General features: G+C 38.5%; 4 protein-coding genes across 6 annotated transcripts; 2 read left to right on the forward strand and 2 right to left on the reverse strand.

Moving 5' to 3' along the window:
* Positions 1,183–10,075, forward strand: LOC109726578 (sucrose nonfermenting 4-like protein). 3 transcript variants are annotated; one of them, XM_020256244.1, is made up of 13 exons: positions 1,183–1,502; positions 1,610–1,697; positions 5,352–5,522; positions 5,991–6,107; positions 6,461–6,520; positions 7,174–7,263; positions 7,468–7,602; positions 8,014–8,158; positions 8,248–8,421; positions 8,802–8,865; positions 9,349–9,418; positions 9,555–9,654; positions 9,896–10,075. In XM_020256244.1, exons 1-13 carry the CDS (start codon positions 1,435–1,437, stop codon positions 9,988–9,990), a joined length of 1,377 nt encoding a protein of 458 aa, XP_020111833.1. In that variant the 5' UTR covers positions 1,183–1,434; the 3' UTR covers positions 9,991–10,075. The 3 variants fall into 3 exon arrangements, 2 of the variants coding, with proteins under 2 accessions (XP_020111833.1, XP_020111832.1); XM_020256243.1 differs by lacking the exons at positions 1,183–1,502; positions 1,610–1,697 and adding exons at positions 2,992–3,317; positions 3,425–3,512; XR_002220564.1 differs by lacking the exons at positions 1,183–1,502; positions 1,610–1,697; positions 9,896–10,075 and adding exons at positions 2,989–3,317; positions 3,425–3,512 and having other exon boundaries at positions 8,954–9,418; positions 9,555–9,634.
* Positions 9,840–11,684, reverse strand: LOC109726579 (pentatricopeptide repeat-containing protein At5g61800-like). Its single transcript, XM_020256245.1, has one exon. The coding sequence runs from the start codon at positions 11,594–11,596 to the stop codon at positions 10,322–10,324; it is 1,275 nt and encodes a 424-aa protein (XP_020111834.1). The 5' UTR covers positions 11,597–11,684; the 3' UTR covers positions 9,840–10,321.
* On the forward strand, positions 16,822–20,305 carry LOC109726497 (multiple organellar RNA editing factor 8, chloroplastic/mitochondrial). The gene is made up of 4 exons (XM_020256110.1): positions 16,822–17,266; positions 17,953–18,050; positions 18,147–18,212; positions 19,055–20,305. Exons 1-4 carry the CDS (start codon positions 16,878–16,880, stop codon positions 19,936–19,938), a joined length of 1,437 nt encoding a protein of 478 aa, XP_020111699.1. The 5' UTR covers positions 16,822–16,877; the 3' UTR covers positions 19,939–20,305.
* Positions 21,175–22,318, reverse strand: LOC109726696 (ethylene-responsive transcription factor LEP-like). Its single transcript, XM_020256458.1, has one exon. It carries the CDS (start codon positions 22,121–22,123, stop codon positions 21,254–21,256), a length of 870 nt encoding a protein of 289 aa, XP_020112047.1. The 5' UTR covers positions 22,124–22,318; the 3' UTR covers positions 21,175–21,253.

A 26,737-nucleotide genomic window follows, 5' to 3' on the forward strand; every position in this document is an offset into this window, starting at 1 on the left:
TTGGAGATAAATAATTATTATATATAATATTTAAAAAATAGTTATAATTATAACTGTTGTTCAATATAAATACTAAAGTGCCATTCAAACTAGTATATATATATATATATATATATATATATATATTGAGAGATAGGTACTGTATAAATATTTTAACTACACATTGGTTACAGTTTCATTCACGCAAACACCAAATATAATGTGCGGTGCATAGTGTGTATGTGAAAACACCCATTGCACACAATAATTTAAGATACGTAGAGAAGAGAGAGAGAGAGAGTTGAGCTCGTATACTTTTAAAAATACAGAAGCTCAACATATTTGTAATTTTTTAGCCGACGGATTGCCTAAAATTTTTTACAATATTATTAACCGTGTATTTCATTAAATCTTTTTTATTAATATTGTACGAATATTGAGATTATCCGATGCTAAAAAATCATAACTATGTTGAGCTCACATAAGCTCAACTCTCTCTCTCTCTCTCTCTCTACCTCTCTCTCTCTCTATATAGTTTCTTTTTTGCATTTAGCCTCTTAACAAATATTTTTTTGCAAATAGCTCTATAAAATTTATATTTACAAAATTAATCCTATTTCTGCCATGTAAGCGCGATCCTGAAAGTTTAAGTCGAATAAGATGAATGATTTATCATATTCAAATACAGTGAATAATTTTCCGTATTCAAGCGTTATCTATAACCCCCTACGCACGATCTCTCTTTTCCCATCTCTCGCTGTGCCCTCCTTGAGCTCTCTGCGGTTGCTGTTCGTTGCCCGCTGCTTCTTCTCTCCTTCTCTACCGTCCTTCATCGTAGTTTTTTTCCTGACCTCAAAGATCTCATAGGAGACCCACTAGTACCATACATCCACGGCGACTTGGCAGTAGAAGGGATAGAAGAGGATTACGCTGAATCATTCACTGTGTTTGTGACAAAGATATGACCAATTTTATAAATATATATTTTATAAGGTTATTTGCAAAAAAAAAAAATTGTTAAGAGATAAAAAAAACCCTATATATAAATATTATTTTTTATTTATATTATTAATATTTTTACTGTATTAAAATTATTTTATTATTTTTATTATATTCTATGGTTTTTTACCGCGCGACTCACCACGGATCCTTCCCTCCTCTCTCTCTCTCTCTCTCTCTCCTCCCTCATCTCTCTCTCTCTCTCTCTCTCTCTCCTCTCACTCTCTCTCTCTCTCTCTCTCTCTCTTCTCGGCGGAGACTTCGATAGATTCGATGCGATTGCCCCTCGCTCCGCCATCTCCCTCCAATTTCCCACTCAATCCCCCTCCAAATCGACCCCTTGATGTAGAAATCTAGGGTTTCGGACGAGTTTCCGCTTCCGATTTTGAGCTTCCGAGCTCAAAACCCGCCCAAAAACCTCTTGCTCCTCCGGAGAAGTGGAGGCGGGGCGCTCCGATGGTTTTGACGCGGTTCTCGTGGCCCTACGGGGGGCGGCACGTCGCCATATGCGGCTCCTTCACGAGGTTGGTGATTTTGGTTCGTGGCTTGTGCTTAATTTTGAGGTTTTGATGGCTCGGCTTGGTGGAATCGGGGTGAGAAGGTGTGATCTTGTGGTTGCTTTTTTGTGTAGGTGGGTCGATCAGTATCAAATGGCGCTCGTCGAGGGCTCGATGGGGGAGTACCAGGCGATTTTCGATCTCCCCCCTGGGGTTTATCAGGTGTGGCAACTGATTTAGGTTTCAAAAGTTCGTAATTTTGTGTTGCATGCGAGTTTTGTTGAGTTAATAATGTGGGGAAGTGCTTCAAAGAGAAACAGGAAGCTCNTTTTTTACTTTTTAAATGCCTTAAATTTAATGGGAAAGGCAAGAATAACATTTAAAACGTGATAATAAATTCTATTATTCATCTGCTAGTGATATATATATATATATATATATATATATATATATATATATATATATATATATATATATTGAGAGATAGGTACTGTATATATTTTTCAACTACACATTGGTTACAGTTTCATCCACGCAAACACCAAATATAATGTGCGGTGCATAGTGTGTATGTGAAAACACCCATTGCACACAATAATTTAAGATATGTAGAGAAGAGAGAGAGAGAGAGAGAGTTGAGCTCGTATACTTTTAAAAATACAGAAGCTCAACATATTTGTAATTTTTTAGCCGACGGATTGCCTAAAAATTTTTATAATATTATTAACCGTGTGTTTCATTAAATCTTCTTTATTAATATTGTACGAATATTGAGATTATCCGATGCTAAAAAATCATAACTATGTTGAGCTCACATAAGATCAACTCTCTCTCTCTCTCTCTCTCTACCTCTCTCTCTCTCTCTATATAGTTTTTTTTTTTGCAAATAGCTCTATAAAATTTATATTTACAAAATTAGTTCAATCTCTGCCATGTAAGCGCGATGCTGAAAGTTTAAGTTGAATAAGATGAATGATTTATCATATTCAAATACGGTGAATAATTTTTCGTATTCAAGCGTTATCTATAACCCCTACGCATGATCTCTCTTTTCCCCTCACTCTCCTCGAGCTTTTCCCATCTCTCTCTGTGCCCCCCTTGAGCTCTCTGCGGCTGCTGTCCGTCGCCCACTGCTTCCTCTCTCCTCCTCCACCGTCCTTCATGGTAGTTTTTTTCATGACCTCAAAGGTCTCATAGGAGACCCAGTATTACCATACATCCACGGTGACTTGACAGTAGAAGGGATAGAAGAGGATTACGCTGAATCATTCACTGTGTTTGTGACAAAGATATGACCAATTTTGTAAATATATATTTTATAAGGTTATTTGCAAAAAAAAAATTTGTTAAGAGATAAAAAAAAACCCTATATATAAATATTATTTTTTATTTATATTATTAATATTTTTACTGTATTAAAATTATTTTATTGTTTTTATTATATTCTATGGTTTTTTACCGCGCGACTCACCACGGATCCTTCCCTCCTCTCTCTCTCTCTCTCTCTCTCTCTCCTCCCTCATCTCTCTCTCTCTCCTCTCTCTCTCTCTCTCTCTCTCTCTCTTCTCGGCGGAGACTTCGATAGATTCGATGCGATTGCCCCTCGCTCCGCCCATCTCTCTCCAATTTCCCACTCAATCCCCCTCCAAATCAACCCCTTGATGTAGAAATCTAGGGTTTCGGACGAGTTTCCGCTTCCGATTTTGAGCTTCCGAGCTCAAAACCCGCCCAAAAACCTCTTGCTCCTCCGGAGAAGTGGAGGCGGGGCGCTTCGATGGTTTTGACGCGGTTCTCGTGGCCCTACGGGGGGCGGCACGTCGCCATATGCGGCTCCTTCACGAGGTTGGTGATTTTGGTTCGTGGCTTGTGCTTAATTTTGAGGTTTTGATGGCTCGGCTTGGTGGAATCGGGGTGAGAAGGTGTGATCTTGTGGTTGCTTTTTTGTGTAGGTGGGTCGATCAGTATCAAATGGCGCTCGTCGAGGGCTCGATGGGGGAGTACCAGGCGATTTTCGATCTCCCCCCTGGGGTTTATCAGGTGTGGCAAGTGATTTAGGTTTCAAAAGTTCGTAATTTTGTGTTGCATGCGAGTTTTGTTGAGTTAATAACGTGGGGAAATGCTTCAAAGAGAAACAGGAAGCTCGGTAATGGCGAATTTGGACAATAAATAATTGCTTATTTGTGATTGTAATTTTAGTGATTTTTTTCCACCATTCATGGGCACTTGGGCAGGGCACATTATTGAGGCTGGTTATGGTAGGTTCCAAAGATTTCAATGTTGAGAACATTACTTATAGAATTTAATTTTTCGTACTGTTAGATTACTGGTTAAAAATAGTGTTTTGCTTCTTGTTTTTGGATTTAGATGCCATGTCTCTCAATTATAGGCCCAGTAGATTTTCTGTTCCGTCTCAAGGACATCTTAAATCAATTCGGAGCTTTTAATAAGTAATAGGCATGGTTCACTGCAGGCCTTTAGTTGTAAGGTATTTGAGATGCAACTTGAAGATCAACCCTCACCTTGTTTAGATGGATCCAGGACGAAAAATAACAGTGAAGTAAATTTGGATGCAACGATGAGAAGAGACCGCTTACTTAAATTCGACATTAAAAGCACAGATATGCCTTGCATCCACATATACTTTTCCTTTCCGAAAGCTACGTCATTAAGGCATCTCATTTAATTGGGCTTTGACTTGTCTGACCGATTATGTCGTATATGGTACAAATTTTTGCAAAAAATGTTAATGGTCTGATTACTAATTTGCTATTATTTAATTACCTGTCAGATAGGTTTTGTTTGGTGTCTGTAATAGGTTTTGGTCTAGGTCAGTTGTAGCCCAACCCGTTAGTGCGATTTCTCTCCTATGACATTAGTCAATATGCTAATATTGATAGAGTTTTCGAGCTAACTGCAGAAGTGTGTCTTTTGTTCTAAAAGAAGCGATGAGAGTGAAGCGCTCTTCTCCCTCGCACGTTCAGGTGGTCTCTATTTCCTTTTTTTGATTGATGGCTGCCCAATTTCTCCTTTCCTTATCAACTATTACACCATGTCTTAGTCACTTAATGTTACTTAACTGTAACCCTTGGTAAACTTGATATAGTTAATTGCCTCTAGAGATAATGTGATATGTCACCATAAGGTCCATAACCATCGCCCTTCTCTTCCTCTCTCTTCCTCCTATCATATGTAATCAGCTCTTTTAATTTTTGTGTCAAAACCTCAACACTTATAGCTCTCATCGGTCATCATCTAATCTCGACAGACTGGGAATATAAATAACCCGAATACCTCTTTTTTTAGAGTGTTATTTTGTCAAGACCTGTTAAAATTTTTGTCAATATCAATATCAATTTATGGCCCACATGAGCGAATTAAGGATCCAAAATTAAAACACAGGGTGACCTCGATGTTCCATCTAAAGTAAGTAATTTTTGCTAGTATCTTAACAGGGAGAATGCGACGTATTTGTCGCAACTCTAACCTACCAACTATCTACAATCCAAAAAAAAAAAATCTATTTGAAGTAAATACTATGTGATTTCTCTTTATACCCAAAGGATCTTAACTTTTCATCTCTCTATTGTGTTAATTCCGACTTTCTGGCTATACAGTTGAAATGGTAGTAGACGCCTAAATCAAAAAGTTGCTCACTCTTCATCTAATTTTGTGCTATTACGAGATAAGTTGACTTGCCAAAGGTTAGTATTTGGTATACAGCATTTGTAGAGTACAATTCTACTGACTTGACTAATCGCATAATTTGGTTGGTGAGCCTGCTCTTTTGGACCGTGAGATAGTTTCAGTTCCCTTTTCTTTTTTTGGCCTGGTATGTCTTAATTGCCTAGTTATACTAATAATAATGGTGAATTTCAGTACCGGTTTCTGGTTGATGGTATGTGGAGGTGTGACGAACAGAAGCTTTGTGCTACTAATGAATATGGGATATTGAACAATGTTATATTCGTGGAGGAACCTATGACATCGGTTATTCACCATGAAGCTTTCAGAGGCATGGATATGGATGATGGTGTTCTTTTGTCAACAGTACGTTCCAACAATTTATGTTTCTTCTTAGAACTTTTTTCCTCAGAACAACTTTTTTTTCTTTTTCTGAACATTTCTACTATTATACCCCTGAGGACTTATCTATTTACTTATATTATGTAGATATGCAAAATTTGAACGTTCCTGTATTCTCTTCAAAAAACTTAATTTCTTACATATGCACCCTTGTGCTCATGATAATCAGACTCTGTCAAGAAATGCCTTCTGATAACAAATCAACTTTGTCCAGACAAATTGGATGACTCTCTACTCTCAATAAGGGTTTTTTTTCATTTTTTTGTCAAAACTGCATTTCCCGGGGTAATATGGAAAATCGGATTCTATAAGAGAATTTATGTTAAAAAGATGATCTTATAGGAATGTGTATGCAAAAGGATTATTGTTTTTATCTACCCAAAACCTTGTTCCTTTTTGTCATTTCAACTTTTAAATTCTTTCCTTGCACAGATGCCTGCAGAGCCACTGCTTCAGACATCAGATATACGCATAGAGAGTTTTCGTCATTGGGTGTCTGCAATGTTGTCCGAAAAAAACATTTTTGACATTATTCCGGTGTCAAGCAAGGTCAGAATGAATTCCTTTTATCGGTAAACATTTTGGACCTTCATGTGGAACAACCGTTGTACTCTAAAAGCTTAAGCTGTTAGAGAACGGTGTTTAAACATTTTTATATTTAACACTCCTCCTCACGTCTGGGCTCTAGACTTTTTAGTCGGCCCATGACGTGGGCTTAAATTAAATGGGAGAAAATTAATATGCTAGAAGTCTGGCGTGACTAGAACTTAGGACCTCCTGCTCTGATACCATGTGAAACAACCGTTGTACTCTAAAAGCTTAAGCTGTTAGAGAACGGTGTTTAAACATTTTTATATTTAACACTTCATGCATAATTTGACACAGTTTTTTTCACTTCTCAGGTCTCAGTTATGGATCTTCAATTGCCTGTGAAACAAGCATTCCATATAATGGCAGAAGAAGTATGCAATCTCGTTAATTGATTTTCTTCTTTCTTAGTCATTATTCATGTTCTGTTTGTATTTATTATATGTATATATACATATACTGCGGTGCCAATACATTTTCTTCTTGTTTTGTTGGTTAAAAGAAAGAAAGAAAGAAAGAAAACACATCTGGCACCACTTTAGTTTCCTACTTGAATAATGGGTAATCATAAAAGTTGCAAACCAAGAGTATTAAATAATGCGGTCAAACATTCCAAGTGGCGTTGATTCCTGTTCCTTTGTTTATTTGAAAACAGAAACCACATGCACACATGATTCTAAATCAGCCTTTAATGTTTTTTATTTGATTAAACTTTTCCTTTTCTCTCGCTGGGATGATGCTTCTGTTACATGCGAAAAGATTATGTTAACAGCTAACAAAACAGTCTTTTAGTCGATCAAAATGACTGTAACTGTATGTAATCTTCTGTTAAAAAAAACAAAAATCAAGCATCTGAGGAATCATTTTCTTTACTGGTACTCTCTCTATGTTTTCCGATTTAACAATTTTATGTTGGTATAAGATTTTCACCAAGGATTTTAAAGTTTCCAACTTCTGTCTCGCTCAAATATTGTTTGCTAAGGGAGATTGCGGTTTTGTTTGACTTTGACACTGCTGCTGCTTACAGGGCTTCACTGTAGTCCCTCTTTGGGATGATAGCAGGGGAAACATAACTGGGATGCTTACGCCTTCTGATTTCATATTAATACTTAGAGAGGTATGATTTACTTAGTTGCAAACTTTATATCATTACGAAATACATTCTTACTCTTTACTTTCTTCGTTTATTCTCTATCTTTTCATGTGATGCCATAAATTTGAAACTTCAGTATCTATAGCCACCAGAAACTTCTTCTTTCTTTTAATTATGATTTTTTTATTTTTCTCGATTAGATTGTAATCATACCTGTCACTTTTGCAGTTGCAGAACAACATGCGAGCTCTCGCCAATGAAGAGCTTGAAATGCATTCTATTTCTTCTTGGAAAGAAGGCAAGCTGCAGCTTTATGGCCAACCTGATGCAGCTGTTGGAGTGAATAGAAGGCCGCTAATTCATGTAATATTTTACTTTCCTCTAACTTGGATGCTTTTTTTTTTTTTCTTATTTTTAATTCATTTCATTTTCTTTTATTTTTTTTCTCGTCTTAGAAGTAGGCAACATTTTGTTTTTTATATTGGATGTGAAGATGGTTGATTGGTCACTGTTATGTTTGTCGGTCAACGGGTGTCAGTTTGCCAACTTGACCGCCCTGTTATGACTCCATTAAAATGAAAGTGATAAGAGCAAAAACAACTGGGAAGTGACAAAAGAGTACCACTTAACTAAACAGTTCAGGTGAGAAAGAGTAACTTGCATTTGAGTTTTAAATGTTTTCTCTTGTTGGGTCGCATAAATTCTGATGATTCACTAATTTGATCCTGTTTCTTACTTGTCTATTTATTAAGCGTCGTAATTTCTTTTTTACAGGTTGGCGACTTGGAGAGTCTAAAAGATGTGGCTCTAAAGATTGTACAGAATGAGATATCCTCAGTTCCTATATTCAAATCCTCGCTAGACGACGCATCATCCATGCCATTATTAAATCTCGCAAGCCTCCCTGGGATCTTGAGATGTACAATAATTACTTTCTCCTTTTCTTTAATTTATCAGCCACATGTTCAGATTCATTACTTCTCACTCCTGTATGATTGCATCATACAGTCATCTGCAAGAATTCTGCGGAACTTATTCAACTGTTCCCGCTTCTGCAATTTCAAATATCTGCCATTCCTCTCGGCACATGGCTGCCAACTACTGGTAGGGGAAGCGGTCGCCCGCTGTCGATTCTGCGACGGGATGCCCTTCTAAGTTCTGCACTTAATTTGCTTCTTGAAGGTAAATTAACAACTAAAATGCAAAAAAACTTTCTAGGCATACTGTTCTTCCGCATTTTACCCTTCTCGGTAATCAAAACCTACAGCCCTTTGAGTCCTGATACTTCTACTCAAAATCACTTTGGATATGTGTATTGAAAATCCAGACAAATCAAGACTGTTTAAAATGAAAGGCTAGAAGTGCACAAGTTCATTAAACTGAGTCGCTAGATCATAGAAATCTCTTTCTTCTACCAAGTTTCACAAGATACTATCAATCTTGTTACTTCAGTTACTATGTGAGCTTATTTGTGCTGTTGTATCGTACAGCTATATAAATCTGAAGTTGTTGTATATTTATTTGTTTGATATGCTTTCTGACGAATGCTATATTTAATCCAGCTAGAGTAAGCTCAATTCCGATTGTTGATGAGAATGGTTCGTTGCTTGATGTCTACGCTCGCAGGTATCAGTGCTTCCGCTGTTCCTATGGATATATCTACACATGCTTTCGCTGTTATAGTGTTCCTCATAAATTGTCTTCTTTTCTTTAGGTGATAATGAAAAAAAGTCTAAGATGCGATAAGCTGCTTGGACATATTGCCATATGAAATCTACCTCCCTCGATAATCATAACCTACTTATAGACCTGTAGATTTTTACAATGTTTGCGCCTTATTCCTCTTGTCGCAGGGAAAAGTGAATGATTCTCTTATAAATCGAGTGGTTATACGCAGCTTTTGATTTTTGAGTAGGGTAAAGTGCAAATCGTGATAGTCATCAATGTTTTAATAAAAACAAAAGGAAAACATTATAAAGTTTTTTTTTTCTTTTGGAGTTGGGTATTCTCTCAAGAGGAAGATGGAGATTGAAGCTAGGATCCAGATTGTGCCACAACTTGTTAAACTCTAGAACTCCTAAAGCATTTGTTTATCTAATTTTTATGCAGTGACATTATGGCTCTAGCGAAGGACAATATTTATGCTCGAATTCAGCTTGAACAAATGACCGTGGAGCATGTAAGTGTACACACACTCCTTGCATATACATACATTTACTAATTCTTGCGTTGTCTCGATGATATCTCTCTCTCTCTCTCTCTCTCTCTCTGGGTCTCTGAGATAATGAGGCCACTCCATGTATCTGTGTTCCCAGGCTCTGGAACAGGTGTACCAGGTAAATGGTCACAGGCGGTGTTACACTTGTTTCCGTTCAACAACTTTCCATGAGATTTTGCAACAATTATCTAATCCAGGTACCTTTCTATTCACCCTCACCACCAAAAAAGCGAAAAAAAGAAACCTCTCTCTCTCTCTCTCTCTCCATCTTCATGTGAATTGAGATTGTGTATCTCGAGACGAATCTAGCGGTTAAAGGAGCAGAACCATTTAGAGTTTGCTTCTACAAGTATTTAGAGAGACATGCATGTCCACATACATATACACAAATATACATTTTTTAAGTTGTCTACTGTTTTAACACTTCTCCATTAACAGGAGTTCGCCGGCTCGTCGTCGTCGACGCGAGAACCAGAATCGTCGAGGGCATTATTTCATTGAGAGATATATTCACATTCCTTCTTGGTTGTTAATATATTTGTACATCCCGGTTATTTAATATTGGAATTTTGTTAGGAAACATGTGCTAATTTATAATAAACTCTTTGTTATAGCCAAGCCTATCTCTGCCCCTTCTTCTTCTTCTTCTAAATTTGCTTTTGCGAACAAACTCTCTATGTAGAAATGCTGTTTAAGCAGAGCTATTGAAAAGCACGCCATCAACTTTCTCGTCGAAACTGCTATTGCTGCAGTGAGCCGACGCTCCAAACTTTCTCGTTGATGCTGCTGTGTTTGTTGATTTATAGAGTACTTTACGTAGAATGTATTACAGTCCAATCACACAATGACGCATCATCTTAGTAATCAACCGTCGTCGTCCATCGAAACCAATCCATTCCGATCCACCTCGATCGAGCTGCGACCTGCATCCCTTCTCACCCTCTCCATCAACCTCCTCATCCTCCTAACATCCTTCCACCTCTTCTCTGCCGCATAAATCTCCGCCATGATCGAGTAAACCCCGCTATCCTCCGGATCCAACTCGAGCAACCGCTCCGCGGCGGCCTCCGCCACGCCGACGTTCCCGTGATGTATCCTGCACCCGGCGAGCAACCCGCCCCACACGTACGCGTCCCCTCTCGTCGGCATTCGCTCGATCATCTCCGCCGCCTCGGCTATGAGCCCCGCCCGGCTGAGCAAATCGGCCATGCACCCGTAGTGCTTCAGCTCGCGGGCCACGCCGTGGACACTCTCCATCTCTCCGAACAACCGCTTCGCCGTGTCGACCCGGCCCGCGTGGCTGCACCCGGTTAGGAGGGCCAATAGTGTGACGCCATCTGGCCGGACGCCGGACCGGCGCATCCGGGCGAAGTAGGCCAGCGACGTGTCCACGTGGCCGTGCATGGCGAGCCCGCCAATGAGGGCGTTCCACGTGTACACATTCCTATGTGGGCTCCACTCAAACACCCGTGTGGCTTCACCGATGCACCCGCACTTGGCGTACATGTCGACGAGCCCCGTAGCTACGTACACGTTGGGGGAGCCTCTGTGGCGCTCTACGTATCGGTGTATCATTTTGCCCTGGTCCAGGGCCCCCGATTGGGCGCAGCAGGAGAGGGCGGATGCGAGCGCCACGTCGTCGGGAGGGGTACGCGTGGCGAGCATCCGACGGAGGAGGGCGAGGCCCTCGCGGGGGAGGCCGCGCCGGGCGTAGCAGGAGATGAGGGTGCCCCAGGAGACGGGGTCTCGGCGGGGCATTTCGTCGAACAGGGCGCGGGCGCGCGCGGCGAGGCCCGCGCGGGAGTACGCGGCGAGGAGGGTGTTGTAGGAGACGAGGTCGCGCGCGCCGGCCTCGTCGAAGGCGCGGCGCGCGTCCGGGGCGGCGGCGCACGCGGCGTACACGGCGAGGAGGGCGTTGGAGAGGAGGGGGCTGCGGCGCGAGGGGAGGAGGCCGAGGGTTAGGGTTAGGGCGTGGAGCGCGCGGCCGAGCGGGAGCCGGCGCGCGGCCGCGGCGGCGGAGAGGAGGGACGGGAAGGCGCCGGGATCGAAGGGGTTCGCGGCGGCGCCGCCATTGACGGCGGCGGCGTGGTGGTGGTGGTGGGTGAGGTTGTGGGGGACATTTTTGGGCACGCCTTGCATTTGGGAGAGAGAGAGAGTGTGTGATTTTGTGTGCTGTACCCACTATGGGTACCCGAAAGAGGCACACAAAGGGTAGTTTGGTAATTTGAAGTAATCGCAGTTTGCGGCTTGCTCCACATACTTTCCGCTTCTTTGAGCTTACTATCGAGTGTAGTATTGTTCGATAAAATATTATTTAAACAGCGATGTTAAAAGAAGCAGTGTACTAATATTTTTGTAAACTTCACTGAAAATGTTATTTTCAGTGAAGTTTATAAAAATATCATTAATTAGGTAAAACAAGGCTAGCAAACTTAACATATAGCGTTCTATTTTGAGTAATCCTGTTACAGCGATAGTGAAAAATATTCTATGAAAGAAAAAAAAATTTCAGTTTTAAACATTATATCCTCAGCAGAATTGGTTATAAATAATAAATTTTACGCGGGGACAAGACTTAATTCAATCACAATTCAACCAATCCTACTTGAAATAGAAGTGTCACAAATAAAAGGAAGCATTTTTGATCTAAATCCAAGTGAGCGTATTCCATATCAATATTGTGTTACCACTTGAAACAAAGAAACAAGATAACATTTTACAAACCACAAAACAAAAAAATGAACAACATAAAAGATCAAAATTAAGAAGATATGTAACAAAGAATATTATATTTAGGCATGCATGATTGATGACCACTATGGAAGGCCACTTTTTAGTACAATTTAGTAGAAGTGCATGCTTTGAAGGAGTGATTGTTATTTAAAGAAAAAGGGAAGGATATGTATGGACAATAAGATTGAAAAAAATAAAATGATAGTATTTTTAGCTTATGTTTAGCAAGTTGGAATTATAGTTAATTAACAAGTAGATAAAGTTTGGTTGGAATGCAATAGCTACTCTATGGGCCATCTCCAAGATATGAGCTATGCCCTAGTTAGGGTTTCTTTACAAGTACTTTTCTTTTTAGGGGGATCAAAAGCCAAATATGTGATTGACACCCACAAGGCATTGTCTTGCCCCCACAAATACTTTTAATCCTAAGATATGATTTTTAGTTTGGATAAGATTAGTCATTAGGTGCTTGGGATTAAAGGTAGGAATGGATTGGATGTGTTGATGCTTTTTCTGAATTATTTTTTTATACGAATAATTAATTTCATAATATGGTGTCAGAGTCAATTCTCAATGCTTTCAATTTTAAAGAGGTTCTAAGTTAAATTAATTCTTATATACATATGCTATTTCATTGTCTTGCTTTCCTTGATGAAATTCTATATGTTTAATTCTCTTAAAGATCGGATATATCAACACTGTTTCTGAATCATTTTTGTAAGAACAATCATTTGCATAACATGGTATTAGAGTAATCCTCCACGCCTTCACTTTTAAGAGTTTCTAAGTTAAATTTCTACATATGCTATTTTATTACCGGCTTTCCTCGATGAAATCCTACATTCAATTCTCACATCAACCATTTATTGTCTGATCTCCACCAATCACATGAACGACGGTGTTAAGTTATTTGCCAAATCATTTTCTATAAATTAAAGTCAACTTTCTTTTAAGAGATCCATATTTGCCATCTTATCACCTCCTCTCTATCATAAAAGCAAGCGAGAGTGTTAAAATTATTTCTGAACTTGTTTCTATTAGCTTGCTTTTTCGGATAACATGAAGTAGGTCTATGAGCGATTCACAGCTGACGTGGTGGATCTGGTCTAGGCAACACACAATTTCTCAAACTAATTCTAGTAATTTTCTTCTTTTTTTTTCTATTGTTGGAAATAATAAGCAGCGGAAACTTACAAACCGGATAGCCAACGTATCCGGGAACCGGAATCGGATCGGGTTGCTTGTTTTACAAGCCTTCTTGGATCGTCCTTGTCTCGATGCTTCTGGATCCTCGAATTAGATCGTATTCGATCGTCGTCCCTACGGGAGAAAACGGGGGCATATATATAAAATAACGGAACCCCTAAATATCCTGAATCTCCTATAGATTAGGATAAGGATTGGGATATTTATTAACATATAATAAATATCCATTATAAGATATGTTTCTTAACTGATAAGAAACATATAATTCATACTTATCCTAAACTTGTTAGGATGAATCATGATCCATAACTTATGTGGATCGGGTCAAATCATAACCCGCCAATGTGGACACACCATATGGCAACAATCTCCCACTTGGCCACATTGGCCAACTCTCTCTCACTCATTCGTCTCTTCATACGGGTAATAGAGCGTGCGACCTGACGAAAAGAACCACATGCAGGAGTGCTAAATTAAGTCACCACCCAACTAATATAGCACATCACTGACTTAATTCGTCTATGCCCTAGACGTTTCAACACACACCGGATCAAGCATCACAAAGTCCCTCTCCTGTAATGACAGGGCTCGACCCCACCGTTATTTCTCGTACTCATGATTATCTCAAGTAACACAACCGAGATAACCNGTAGTGAAAAAGTTGCCAAGTTTTAATGCACTAATGGCTAATAAACAATCCAAAAGTTTGGGAGTATGATTGCTCAAGGATAAGTGGGTGTAGATATGTTAGAATCCACCATATGAGTTTTGTACTATTAAAAAGTATATTTAAACCAAATTAGGAAAAAAAAAATTAGAAGAGCATCTCTTATAACTTAAAAAAAAAAATGTATGGAGAGTTCGAGACCCCTCCACCCCACTACATGCAATTTCACTATTTTCTAACTCCCATTTTATCCCCAAACATTTCTAAAAATGGATAGGGTTAGCTAACCCGAGCTAACCCCATCTCAAATGGGTTATCCCGGATTAGCTAACCCCACTTAACCCCACCAAACCCCAACCAAACACTATTTTCTATTCATAATAACCCACTATCCTTCTTATCCCACCTACTCCAACCAAACACTATTTTTCACTATCCTGGACTAACTCCAACCCCCAATCAAACAAAAAAATACTCTAACCCCACCTTAACCCTAAACTTAATCCTATTTCTGGAATAACTAGTTTTTCCTTAACCCCGAACCAAACGGTAGCAAAAGGTATCTTAACTTTTATCTTTTATAATTGACACTGGCCTCTTTATTTAATTAGATTGGAAATTTTATTAGATTCTTTGATGGTTTCTTCGAATTTAATGAGTTCAATAAATTTTTAATAAAGTTTTCAACTTAATAAACTATATATAATATACATAATCAGTGAAATAAAAAGAAGCACCAAAAGTTAAGAAAATGCCAATAAAAAAATTTTAAAAAATGCTACATGTACACCATGTTATAGGGTGTACATAATACACCCAATGATCCTAGGGCTTACACAACCTTTTCGATTTTTAGTATTTAAAAAAAAAAATGATAAAATAAGTGAGTACAACAGTGTAAACATAGCATTGCTCAAAAAAATTAGAGTTGAGGAGCCCATCTTAGAATGACACATAGATGAGGGGGTCTAAGCACATTAATTTGTACGTACCTTGCTATTATAAGGGGAGACAAAGAGCTTCATGAAGGGTTAAAGGAGCCTCTCTCTCTCTCTCTCTCTCTCTCTCTACATCTCTCATGCTCAACCATTCAAGGATGTGGAGGAAGAAGAAGAAAAGAATAGATCAGAATAAGTTGAATCCAAATAATATCATGCCTCTTATTCCTCTTATATGTTCTACAAGTTAATTTTATATATCTATATATATATATATGGTAAGAGGATATTGCATGGTGTGATAATTATGAAACACTGCAACAATTATTCGGCAAGTCTACAGGCAAAGGGAAGGTCATGCCTTTCTTCAGTCTCTCTCTCTCTCTCTCTCTCTCTCTCTCTCTCTCTCTCTCTCTCTCTCTCTATGGTGCTAAATTTAAGTTATGGTATCAAACATATATATATATATATGTGTGTGTGTGTGTGTGTGTGTGTGTGTCCTTTGCATGTTGTTTTATGAATTGTTGAGTATAGAGGTGTTAATTTGAAGCACATGTACAATAGGATTACAAGTGCATGGCTTTTGTTGTGGCTAAAAGATTGTAACAATGAGTTTGTGTTAAGGATTGTGTTTTTATTTGGTGTACTTTTCAAGTAAACATTATTAATGTTTTTGTGGTGCAAATTTTTGTATCTCTTTTGAGATTGATTCAAGCTTCTTCTAGTGTATGTTACTGTTGAGTAAAAATATCAGAGCAGCTGCGTTTGAGGAATTAATCAATGCCAAACTACGCCTACGCCAAATTTAATACATGGTAGCCATAGATTAATACATATCTTTATCTCTTATTAGACACCATAAAAGCGATCACACAAAAGCTTCTCTGCAACATGTAGATTATATTTATCTCCTCTCATAAAAGTTTTAACTTGCACCTGATATATACCTTCAAATTATAGCTTACATGCATAGACTTGGGCAACATATATTAATACTTATTATCGAGTCATTTACAATGATGGAGCATCTAAATCGACGATTCACATTATTGAACATATGTAAGTGCGAAAACCTCTCATAAAACTCCCATAACATCATCGACTCGGCCAGTGCAGCTCGACCCGACTTGCTCGACTTGATTTTTGCGGGTCATGTCAGGCTCGACCTAGTTCGTCGACTCAGGTCGGACCTCGAGAAATCCAGTTTGGACTCGAGTTTTTCCATTTCTTTACTTGACCAAGCTCGGATTACTGACTTGGACAAGATCTCGAGTTTCGTGCACTAAAAGTTCGGCGCATCCAAACACGCCCTTAATACATGACCCGATCCGATTATTTCGGAATATCTATAGGTAGGGATGTCAAGGAGTCGGATTCGGGATGGATTTTCAAAAATCCGAACCCGAGCCCAACTACTAAACTCGATATCCGAACCCGAACGTGCAAATCCGAATCCAAAACAATTATTTCTCTTTACAATATTTCAAAACACAATTCAAAATTCCAGTTGGGTTTAGATTCGGATCGAGTACAGTCAAATTCCATATCCAAATTCAAATTCGTTGGGTTTTCATGTTTGATATCTATATTCGAAACTATATCCGTTTAGCATTAGATATATCCACTCCATTGGGGTTCGGGTTCGGATTCGGATAAAACTTCGGTATCCGCGCACATTGATGTCCCTATCTGTGGGATTAAATGGGCTCAGAAAAAAATTAATCCGGCCCAATAAAGAGCCCCGGCCCAAGCAGGCCCAGTTACTGCCACGTGACTCGCACGTGCCCCTAGATATTTCTTAAACGCCGCGTTCCCCCGAAACCCCGATATATCTGTCTCTAGGGTTTCTCCTCTCATCGTTTCCTCCTCCGCAAAAATGGCGACGCGAACCCTAACCCTAACCCTAATCTCCAAGCTCTCCTCCTCACTCCACCGCCTCTCCTCCCCGCTCCCTTCCTCCTCCCCTCTCCTCCGCCTCCGCCCCCTCCTCGCCGCCGACCCCCTCCTCCACCGCCGCCGCCTCCTCCCCGATCCCGCCGCCGCGCCCCGGAGCTTCTCGACCCAGCCCACCACCTCCTCGCTCCGCGACTCCTCCCCCAACTGGAGCAACCGCCCCCCGAAGGAGACGATCCTGCTCGACGGGTGCGACTTCGAGCATTGGCTCGTCGTCATGGAGCCACCCCCCGGCCCCGGGGGCAACCCCGATGTCCCCCGCGACGAGATCATCGATAGCTACATCAAAACCCTCGCCATGGTCGTGGGGAGGTTCGATCGATCTCTCTCATCATTCTCTTTGTCGATGTTGTTGATAACTCCTCTCTTATGTTCTCAAGCATTTTTAGTTGCAAATATGAATCAAAATGGGATACTATCAGTGCTTTTTTGCCCTATTGTTCGTGTATGGTGATCAAGTTGCTCTCCTGGTGTTTTTTTCTTGTTAAATCCTCTTGAGGAGATCTTTGCTTTATGTTATAGGAGGAGGTATAAAATGTTTGTTCTTTTGTCTAGAACTTGCCATTTGTGTCGGTAATAGATGAATAGAGAGATTTTATTTATGTAAAATGATTGTTAATTTTGCCCTATTGTTCATGTATTGTGGTCAAGTTGCTTTCCTGGTGTTTTTCTCTTGTTAAATCCTCTAGGGGAGATCTTTGCTTTATGTTATAGAAGTAGGTATAAAAAGTTTTTCCTTTTGTTTAGAACTCGCCATTTGTGTCGGTAATAGATGAATAGAGAGATTTTATTGAGGTAAAATGTTTGTTAATTTTGATTTATCTGGTTATTTACTTATTTTGGCATAAATTGTGTATATTTTCTCTAAATCTCTAGTACTAATGGAGTTAAATTTAATTTAAGGGCTCTTATGTTACCTGGTTTAATTGAGTTAACTTTACTTGCATCTCTTTGTATATTCTCTCTTTCTTGGTGTTCCGATCGATGTTATGTTGCAGCGAGGAAGAAGCAAGGCAGAAGATATACTCTGTGTCAACAAGACACTACTTTGCTTTTGGGTGCTTAGTCTCTGAGGAGCTTTCCTACAAGATCAAAGGTATTAGTTTGGCAATAAATTTCTTTTCGTAACTTTGTATCGTCATATATATCAATAGATTTTGATATTGTTGCCTCTCATTGCACAACATTGCAGAGCTGCCGAAGGTGCGCTGGGTCCTTCCTGATTCGTACTTGGATGTCAAGAATAAGGATTACGGAGGTGAGCGGCAATCACAATATCCTTTTTGGAATATACTTTGTATCATATTCATCTTTTTGGGTTTCTGAAGATATCTTGATCACATAGTTTATAACAGGACAAATGACTGATAGAATTTTGGTTAGGAGCATTAGTAACCTACCCATTGGTAAACTAGCCCGAGCTAATGGTCCTTCTCTGTCATTTGTTGGTCTGTGTCTCAAGCCACCAGGAACACTGGAAATGCTAATACATAGAACCTGCCGAAATGGAAAGATTATGAAGTGTTTTGTTAACAAAACAAGAAAGTGTTGGAATGAAACTAAGGATAGGTGTAGAATGTTCTAATCTCCATCAGGGAAAATCCAACTTTTCCATCCATCACTCGTTACATATCCTGAAACAGTTAAGAGTTGAACTGGTAAAAACTTTTGTTGATTCAACCAAGCTTGAATTATTTTTCAGGCCTGTAGTATCTCATATGCCTTTGAGATGTTGGAAATGAGAAATAATATCCTCATTACTCATCTATATATTTGCTATTTCTGATGAGAAGATGGTTTCTTTTAAATGTTTAGTTGGCGCTTCTATTTTAATGTCTCTCGGACCTGTTAACATTTTAGGAATGATAGTCAATCTGCCAATCCTTTCTGTTTTTGTTAAGCTAACGACTAGCTTTTAACTTATTTGACCATATTGCTGAGCCTATTCTATATTTCTCTCTTTTTGACTTTGTTTACTATGTAACTCTATGTCTCCCACATTGATGCACACTACAGCAATGATAGATACTGTATTTCTGAAGATGGTATCCTTACTTTGCTCTGATTTTTTATTTTATTTATTTATTTATTTATTTGTAGGGGAACCTTTCATTGATGGTCAAGCCGTTCCTTATGACCCCAAGTACCATGAGGAATGGGTCCGGAACAATGCCCGTGCGAATGAGAGGTCCAGGCGTAATACTGACCGCCCGCGCAACTTTGACAGGTCGAGGAACTTCGAGAGGAGGCGGGAAAACATGCAGAACTTCCAGAATCGTGACGTACCTCCTCCCATGCCCCCTCGTGATGGCCCCCCTATGCCAAATACACAGAACACCATGCCTCCTCCGCCACCCAACCGCGACTTCAACGCCATGCCACCCCCTCCGCCGCCCAACCGCGACTTCAACGCCATGCCGCCCCCTCCGCCGCCCAACCGCGACTTCAACGCCATGCCGCCCCCTCCGCCGCCGAACATGCCTAACCAAAATGGTTATCAAGGCAGCAGTCCGGGCTATCAAGCCGGCACGCCTTCTGGCCCCCCTTATCAAGGGGGCGGCCCTGGTTATCAAGGGAGCGGCCCTGGTTACCAAGGGGGTGGCCCCGGTTACCAAGGGAACAACCCTGGTTATGAAGGAGGCGGCCCTGGTTTCCAACGAAACAACCCTGGTTATCAGGGAGGCCGCCCTGGTTTCCAAGGTGGCAACCCTAATCATCAGGGAGGCGGACCTGGTTTCCAAGGTGGCAACCCTAATTATCAGGGAGGCGGCCCTGGTTTCCAAGGTGGCAACCCTAGTTATCAGGGAGGCGGACCTGGTTTCCAAGGTGGCAACCCTGGTTATCAACCAGGTAATCCACCTTATCAAGGAGGCGGCCCAGGTTATCAGGGCGGCGGGCCTAGCTATCAACAGGGAGGTCCCGGCTATGCTGGAGGGCCACCTGGTTTCCAGGGAAGAGATGTGCCCGGAAGGGATGGCCAGTAGAAAAGCTGGTGTTAGAGAGCTTGTCTAGAGCTGAAGCAAATAATACATATGTCAACTCTCTGTTGTGGGACTTTGAGGAAGCCTCGAACTTAACCCTAGATAATTGGTCTTGTTATCTGAACTTATTATTAGTCGCCTCGTGCATGTGTAAGTGAAAGTGTCTCCAGTTTCATTTCCTTTTGTCTTTTTTTTTTTAAAAAATTAACTGGTTTTTTTTCTTCTAGTGGTGGGTGTTTTTGGACAATGCAGCACCTTTCTTCGATTCTGCGTCTCGTTATATTTTCAGTAGTAAATAACTAGCTTGGTGGTTTGATTGAATTCTGATTCAACAACATTGAAACTTAAATATGATATGCTGGTTTTCTTATTGGCGTGTTGATGCTGGTTTTCCGACTCAGTAAGAGATGTTTTAAGTTGGCTATATTGTTTTGTTTCGCAGTTGGTGCAGCTACACCTGGATTTGTTCATATGGCTTTATCTGTGGTTGTAGCTTTTCGTCATTTCATGTTTCTCTCTAAGATGGATTCACAGTAAGATCATTTATATAATGAGAAAATAGTTTTGCATATTGGAATCTTTGCTATTTAATGCAACCTTAGGAACAGCATCTTGTATTCGGGTTCTTGCTTTGTCTCTTTTCTCCTTTCCTTCCCAGGATTTTGCACTTCTGCTATGATGCAAATTAAGTTTTATGCAAGTGGTGATGAACTCTGAATCTGGTGAGCTTCATGGAGAGTACATTTTCATGCATAGTATATGATTCATGATGTTTAATTGGCTTATTTAGTTTAATTGTCTTAACTTCCATGTAACCTAATTTGATGAATGTTACTTCTAAAGTGTTGCAATTTTAATTATATATATGTATGTATGTATGTATCATGTATGTATGTATGTATGTATGTATGTATGTATTACATTATATTATTTCAACATATGTGTAGCGCCAGCAAAAACAATGCCGACTATTTATATTCATGTGCAAAACCCATTACAGATCCCAGGGATACACCAAAAAAACAAAAAAAGCCCAACAAAAAAAAATCACAAAAACACACTGAAGGAACACCACGCCGTAGTCAACAGCGGGCGCCGACCAAAACCAAAATTTCATGAAAAAAGATAAGATGCATTAAATTTGATCAAGTTTATTTTAATAAAATTTAATAGAAAATTTCTCAACGATGAAATTGTTTAATATATTGTCCATGCAGACATATTGAACCATCCATCGCAGGAGTGACTTTCTACACCATTTATGTCCATATATGCTTATTTGATCAGATTTAATAAATCTACTCTATAAATAATTAATTTAAAAGAAAAAAGAAGCCGAGCCGCCGAGCTGGAATCCGTCGGCCGCGGAGTCCTCCGCGGCCGGCATCGGCCCAAACATCGGGCTATGCACATACCCTTCCTCGAAGTACATCGCTGCGTTGAACCCCGGCTCCGGCCCCCCGCCGTCCCACCACATCGCGGCCTCTTCCTCCGCATTCCCCACGGGACCGGCCCCGGTGTCCAGCGACTCCGACGCACCACCAGCCTGCACGTGTCCACTTCCTATTGGCTCACAAGGCTCAATTGGGCCCCCCAATTGAGTGTACTCATCGACCCAACTTGTCAACATATCCTCCTCCCCCTCCTCATTGCATAAATATTGGGGGTGAGTGGTGTGGGGTGGTAAGCTTACTGGGGGGTGAGGAGACGCGACCACACTCATGAGGTGGTGGTGGTGGTGGTGAGTGGTGATCTTGAGGTCAGGGGAGAGGAAGGGGGTGATGGAGGAGCCAGGTGGCAAGTCGGGATAGGCGAAGTTGGTGCGGGCGCGGGGCCCGCGGAGGGCCCGGGCCGCGCGGTCGTACGCCACCGCCGCCTCCTCCGCCGTGTCATACGTGCCGAGCCAGTGCCGGTCCTTGGTAGCCGGGTCCCGTATCTCCGCCGCGTACCGCCCCCACGGCCGCCGCCGCACCCCCAGATACCGAGCTTCAGAATTAGTAGCAGCAGCAATAGCTGTAGCAGTAGCAGTAGTCGTGTTGCTGCTGTGAAAGTGATGTTGCAACTGCTGTTTTCGACGGTTATCGTCGCGGCGCTTCGACTGCTTCTTCACAGAAGAGGAAGAAGCATCGGAGGCCGAAACAGAAGACCGCGATGACGACGACGACGAGGAAAAGTAGGAGAAGTCCATTAGTTTTAGAGAGAGAAACTAGAGAGAGAGAGAGTGGGAGATGCATGAAGGGCGAAGGATAGTTTGTATATATATAATATATAAGGTGTGAGGAGGAAATGTGGAGAGTAGTTAGTTAGTTATAGTGTTTTACTTGTTTGTGTGGATTGCTAAAATATCCCCAGGGTTTTTTATGATATAAATTGTGTGATTTTTTTTTTTTTTTTTTTTTTTGGAGTTTTTTTTTTTTTTTTTTTTTGGAGTTGAAAACAATGATTTGTATGATTAGTTTTGGTTCTGTTTTTGGTTTTGTGTGTGTGGGGGTATATAATTGAGTGGCTGGTGTGGTCCACTAGGTGGGGTTCCACTCACAGTCAAGCAAATGATTTGGACAGGTGTGAGAATGCCACGTGGACTAGCCAAGTGTCTTCCTTGTGTGATGTTTGTAAGTGAAAATATTTTATAAGGTTTTATTTAATGATAAGCAGAGTAATGCTAAAACTACTTACACATTTTATAATATTCTATGTACATATTAATACAGATAACTATTTAATTAATGAATAATTTACAGGATTATTCGCCAAAAGTTTAAGCTGGTTAGCAAAGGTATCAAATTCTTTTTTCTATTTATGTTATAAATCATTAATGTTACGTAACATAAATCTAACTAACATGTCACATGCTACTAACATGCGGCACAGACCAAACTCTAATATTATGTTAAAAATTTTATATTTATATAAAAAATTTTGCGCACTTAATTGAGGAGAATTTTTTTGTAAATTGTGATCCTGTTAAATATAATAATATATGAATATCTATTTATATCAGCTTAACTTTTTAGAGTACAACGGTTGTTTTATATATTTCACTTAGTATCAGAGCAGGAGTTTTTGAGTTTGAGCCACGTCAGACTTCAACCCTATTAATTTTCTCCTATTTAATTCAAGTTCATGTCATAGGCCTTATAAAAAGTATCGAGTCCAGATGTGAGCTTAAACTCTTAGAGTACAACAATTGTAGAGAAACTGCGCTCCGATCAGATACACCTCGCGTGTAATTGGTAAACTTGCATCAAACCCTAGATGCCATAATTCCAACTCCAATGGAAAACCCTAATATTAAATCTTGTACCAAAAACTTGGACCACCAAAGACCAATTTGAAATTATTAGAAGCCCTAAAGTGGACCATAAGTTCAAAACCGACCAAAACTTCTAATTCTTATAATATTGGTTTGTTGAAGAGCATATACATATAAATATATATTGTTATATAACATTGTTTATAATTTTTAAATTTAAATCCAAGCACATGCACTCACTCATATATTGAGTCACCTGAAGATGTTTAGGGTCTATAAATAAAGGTCGTAGGTGTAACCCATTAACATGCGAATCCAAACTGAATTTGACCTTAATTTTTGCATTCGGGTACTTAAATTTGGATCCTATACCTTTAGTTTTGGCTTATTGGCGAAAAAAAATAATGATAGAAGGATTCGATATTTTACGTTTTGGATGGAATTCTGATTTGCAAGTACTAGCGCAATGGCTTATTGGATTCAGATTAGGTCCAACACAAATCCGTATCATTTTTGCTTCCCCTTTGGTTTTCGACTCATTTTACTTAGTTGAAATAATTTTTTTTTTCAATTTAATGATAATGTTAGCTTTTCATTATTATAATAATTTATTTGTAAAGTATGATTAAAGTAAATAGAGAAATCGTCATACTGCGATCTTACAATAACAAGGAATTTAGAATAAACTGTTCTAATACCATATTAATCAGAATATTGGTCTCGCAAAAAATAAGTCCAAAAATATATATAGTAACGCTTAATACATTTTACCTAACTTTTATAACATAAATCAAGGGGGAAAGATATGAATTATAAAAAGATTTGATTTATTAAAACCCAATCAACTACTTTTCCAAACTGTCACAACAAAATCTATGGTTTGCATCATCAAATGCGCATGTCATGGGAAAAGGCAATAATGGGGTGATGGAGTTGAGCTTTTTATTTTATTTTCTTTGTTAGTCTCTCTTGTGATTATTCTCTCATAATGCAACTAACGGAGTTTCCCATGATGAGGGGAGGGGGCTTTTATTTTAGAAGTGCTTCCACATGATTAGATGGGCTCATTGTAATGATTAGCATGTGCATTCTCTCTGCCCTTTTGAATGCTTTGCATTGTAAAAAAAAATCATATACTTTTCCTTGTTATAGGTATACATTAAATTAAATAGATAAAGTGATGTATTATTATTATTATTATATATATATATATATATATGAATAATATATATATATAATAATATATAATATATATATATGTATATATATATAATAAACATATATAAAAGCGTGTAGAAATTCCAACAATGACAGACGGAATCCAAAAAGGATATAAATAATATTCCCTACGAATGGTTATGATTAATTGTTAAAAATATCTCAAATAAAAAACGAAGCGTTATATGATCAATCTATTAAATATAAAAAAATATTATCTACGAATGGTTATTAATTAATCTCAAATAAAATAAACGATTATGATCCCTATTAAGTATAAAATAATATTTCCTGACGAATGGTATTTAATTTGTTAAAAATACTCAAATAAAACAAACGGTTATAAACAATCTATTAAATCTCTACTATATTATAATAAAATATATTCCCTACGAATGGTTAAATCAATTTGTTAAAAAAATACTCAAATAATAACAGTTATGATCAATCTTTTAAAACATAGCATTTCTATTCATCTATAAATTCATTCTTACGAATGATTATAATCAAATTGTTAAAAATATTTCAAATAAAAACAAACTGTTATGAACAATTTGTTAAAAAATAGCATTCCTATTCATCTATTTTACATTAAAATTAAAATTTGAGTTTAAAATTATGAATTAAATTTAATTTTTGATATCAAATTTGAATAGTGCAATTAATTTTTATATTACAGTGGATCAAAATTAAAATTTAAGTTTTAAAGTAAATGTGAATTAAATTTTGACGCCTTAGTTAAAACACATATTTAATTTGATTCATCAAAAATCAAAGAGTAATATAAAAAATTTCGATGTATATAAAAAAGAACACTATAGGATATTTGTAAATATTTTCTAATAAAATATAACATATTAATTTAAATATAATTTTATTGTAAAATTTTGGATATATATAATGTACAAATTTATTCGATTTGAAATAAATATAAAATAATGTTACGTGCATTTGCACGTACATTCAACTATATTATATATATAGAGTTGATCTAGGATACTTTACAAGTATCATTCCCATTATTGCTATCCAGTTTTAACATTAGATCTACTTTTTGATTACAAATAGCCCTTGAATCAAACTACTATTCCACCTACCACGCACCTACACACGCATCATCTCAACCTCACATCTCTCCATCCAAGGTAAAAACACACAAGTATCACTTGGTGTATCACTTGTAAAGTATTCTACCGCCTACATATATATATATATATATAATGAGTCCGCTATTATACTTTTATGAGTATGACTCCTTTATACTCATAAGTTTTTCAGCCCTTAAGATTTGTTACACTGATCATTTCCATCCGTTAGATGCATTACTATTCAACAACTACCCACTCAACCATGGGAGACCACTATCATTTTAAGTTGGGACCATCATTACCTAACCACAACTATTCTAAATCAATCACAGTTAAAAATTTATGATACAAGGGGGCCTATACTCATAAGATATAAGTAGCCCCAGCATATATATATATATATATATATAATACTAGGCGCCGTATACTTATCGGTAGCACGGAGGGCCTTCGGGCTACCAAGTTGTTTTCGATATGATCGCAGCTTCCAAATCGATGATGCTCCATTAGATTTGATCTATATAATTGAAATATTTAGAAACTAAATTTCATAATTTCGGGCATTCATTTACCTATCAAACAATAGTCTAAAATGAACGGCTGAAAATAAAAATCTCATAAAAAATGATGATAAAAGACTTAAATTTAAGATCAGAGTACTGATCTTACTCTAAATAGTGAAAAGAATTTTCTATAAAAAATTTCATCAGATTTAGATTATTTTACATACCGTTAAATTCACAAACGCATTACATCTACCATTAAAATAGTCAATTTTGATACATTTGATCACTTAGCACAAATGCTGTCGAAAAATTATGAATTTAGTTTCCCAATACTTTCAATAGTGTAGATCAAGTCTAACGGGCCGATCGTCGATTTAGAAGCCGCATCATCGAACAACATTGGTAGCACAGAGCTTCCGTGCTACCTGATATATACCCAGCCTAAGCTCTATATATATATAATATATATATATATATATTATATATAAATAATATGGACTGGAATATTATTAATAGTATTTGGCTCTTTTGCTATCGAGTTTTTTAAATTCTTATATGAAAAATTATATGTTAGGATGATAATGGTCCCCCAGAGTTTAGTTGTGGTCCTGCTAGGGTTAGTGGGTAGTTGGTTGAATAGTGTGATATAAAAGGTAGAAATTGATTAAAATATAGATTTAACGGCTAAAAAATTGATAACAAAAAAGTCTAAATATTATTCATAGTATCCACCCAAC

The sequence above is a fragment of the Ananas comosus genome, linkage group 21 (genome assembly GCF_001540865.1).
Source record: "Ananas comosus cultivar F153 linkage group 21, ASM154086v1, whole genome shotgun sequence".
NCBI classification, from domain to species: Eukaryota; Viridiplantae; Streptophyta; class Magnoliopsida; order Poales; family Bromeliaceae; genus Ananas; species Ananas comosus.

What these genes read in the sequence shown, in the direction of transcription:
- LOC109726497 (XM_020256110.1), top strand. Translation starts at nt 16,878, where the DNA reads ATGGCGACGCGAACCCTAACCCTAACCCTAATCTCCAAGCTCTCCTCC. An exon ending in CTCGCCATGGTCGTGGGGAG is followed by an intron (nt 17,267 to 17,952) that starts GTTCGATCGATC and finishes GTTATGTTGCAG; the next exon opens with CGAGGAAGAAGCAAGGCAGA. An exon ending in GCTTTCCTACAAGATCAAAG is followed by an intron (nt 18,051 to 18,146) that starts GTATTAGTTTGG and finishes ACAACATTGCAG; the next exon opens with AGCTGCCGAAGGTGCGCTGG.
- LOC109726579 (XM_020256245.1), bottom strand. Translation starts at nt 11,596, where the DNA reads ATGCAAGGCGTGCCCAAAAATGTCCCCCACAACCTCACCCACCACCAC.
- LOC109726696 (XM_020256458.1), bottom strand. Translation starts at nt 22,123, where the DNA reads ATGGACTTCTCCTACTTTTCCTCGTCGTCGTCGTCATCGCGGTCTTCT.
- LOC109726578 (XM_020256244.1), top strand. Translation starts at nt 1,435, where the DNA reads ATGGTTTTGACGCGGTTCTCGTGGCCCTACGGGGGGCGGCACGTCGCC. An exon ending in ATAGAAGGCCGCTAATTCAT is followed by an intron (nt 7,603 to 8,013) that starts GTAATATTTTAC and finishes TCTTTTTTACAG; the next exon opens with GTTGGCGACTTGGAGAGTCT. An exon ending in AACAAATGACCGTGGAGCAT is followed by an intron (nt 9,419 to 9,554) that starts GTAAGTGTACAC and finishes CTGTGTTCCCAG; the next exon opens with GCTCTGGAACAGGTGTACCA.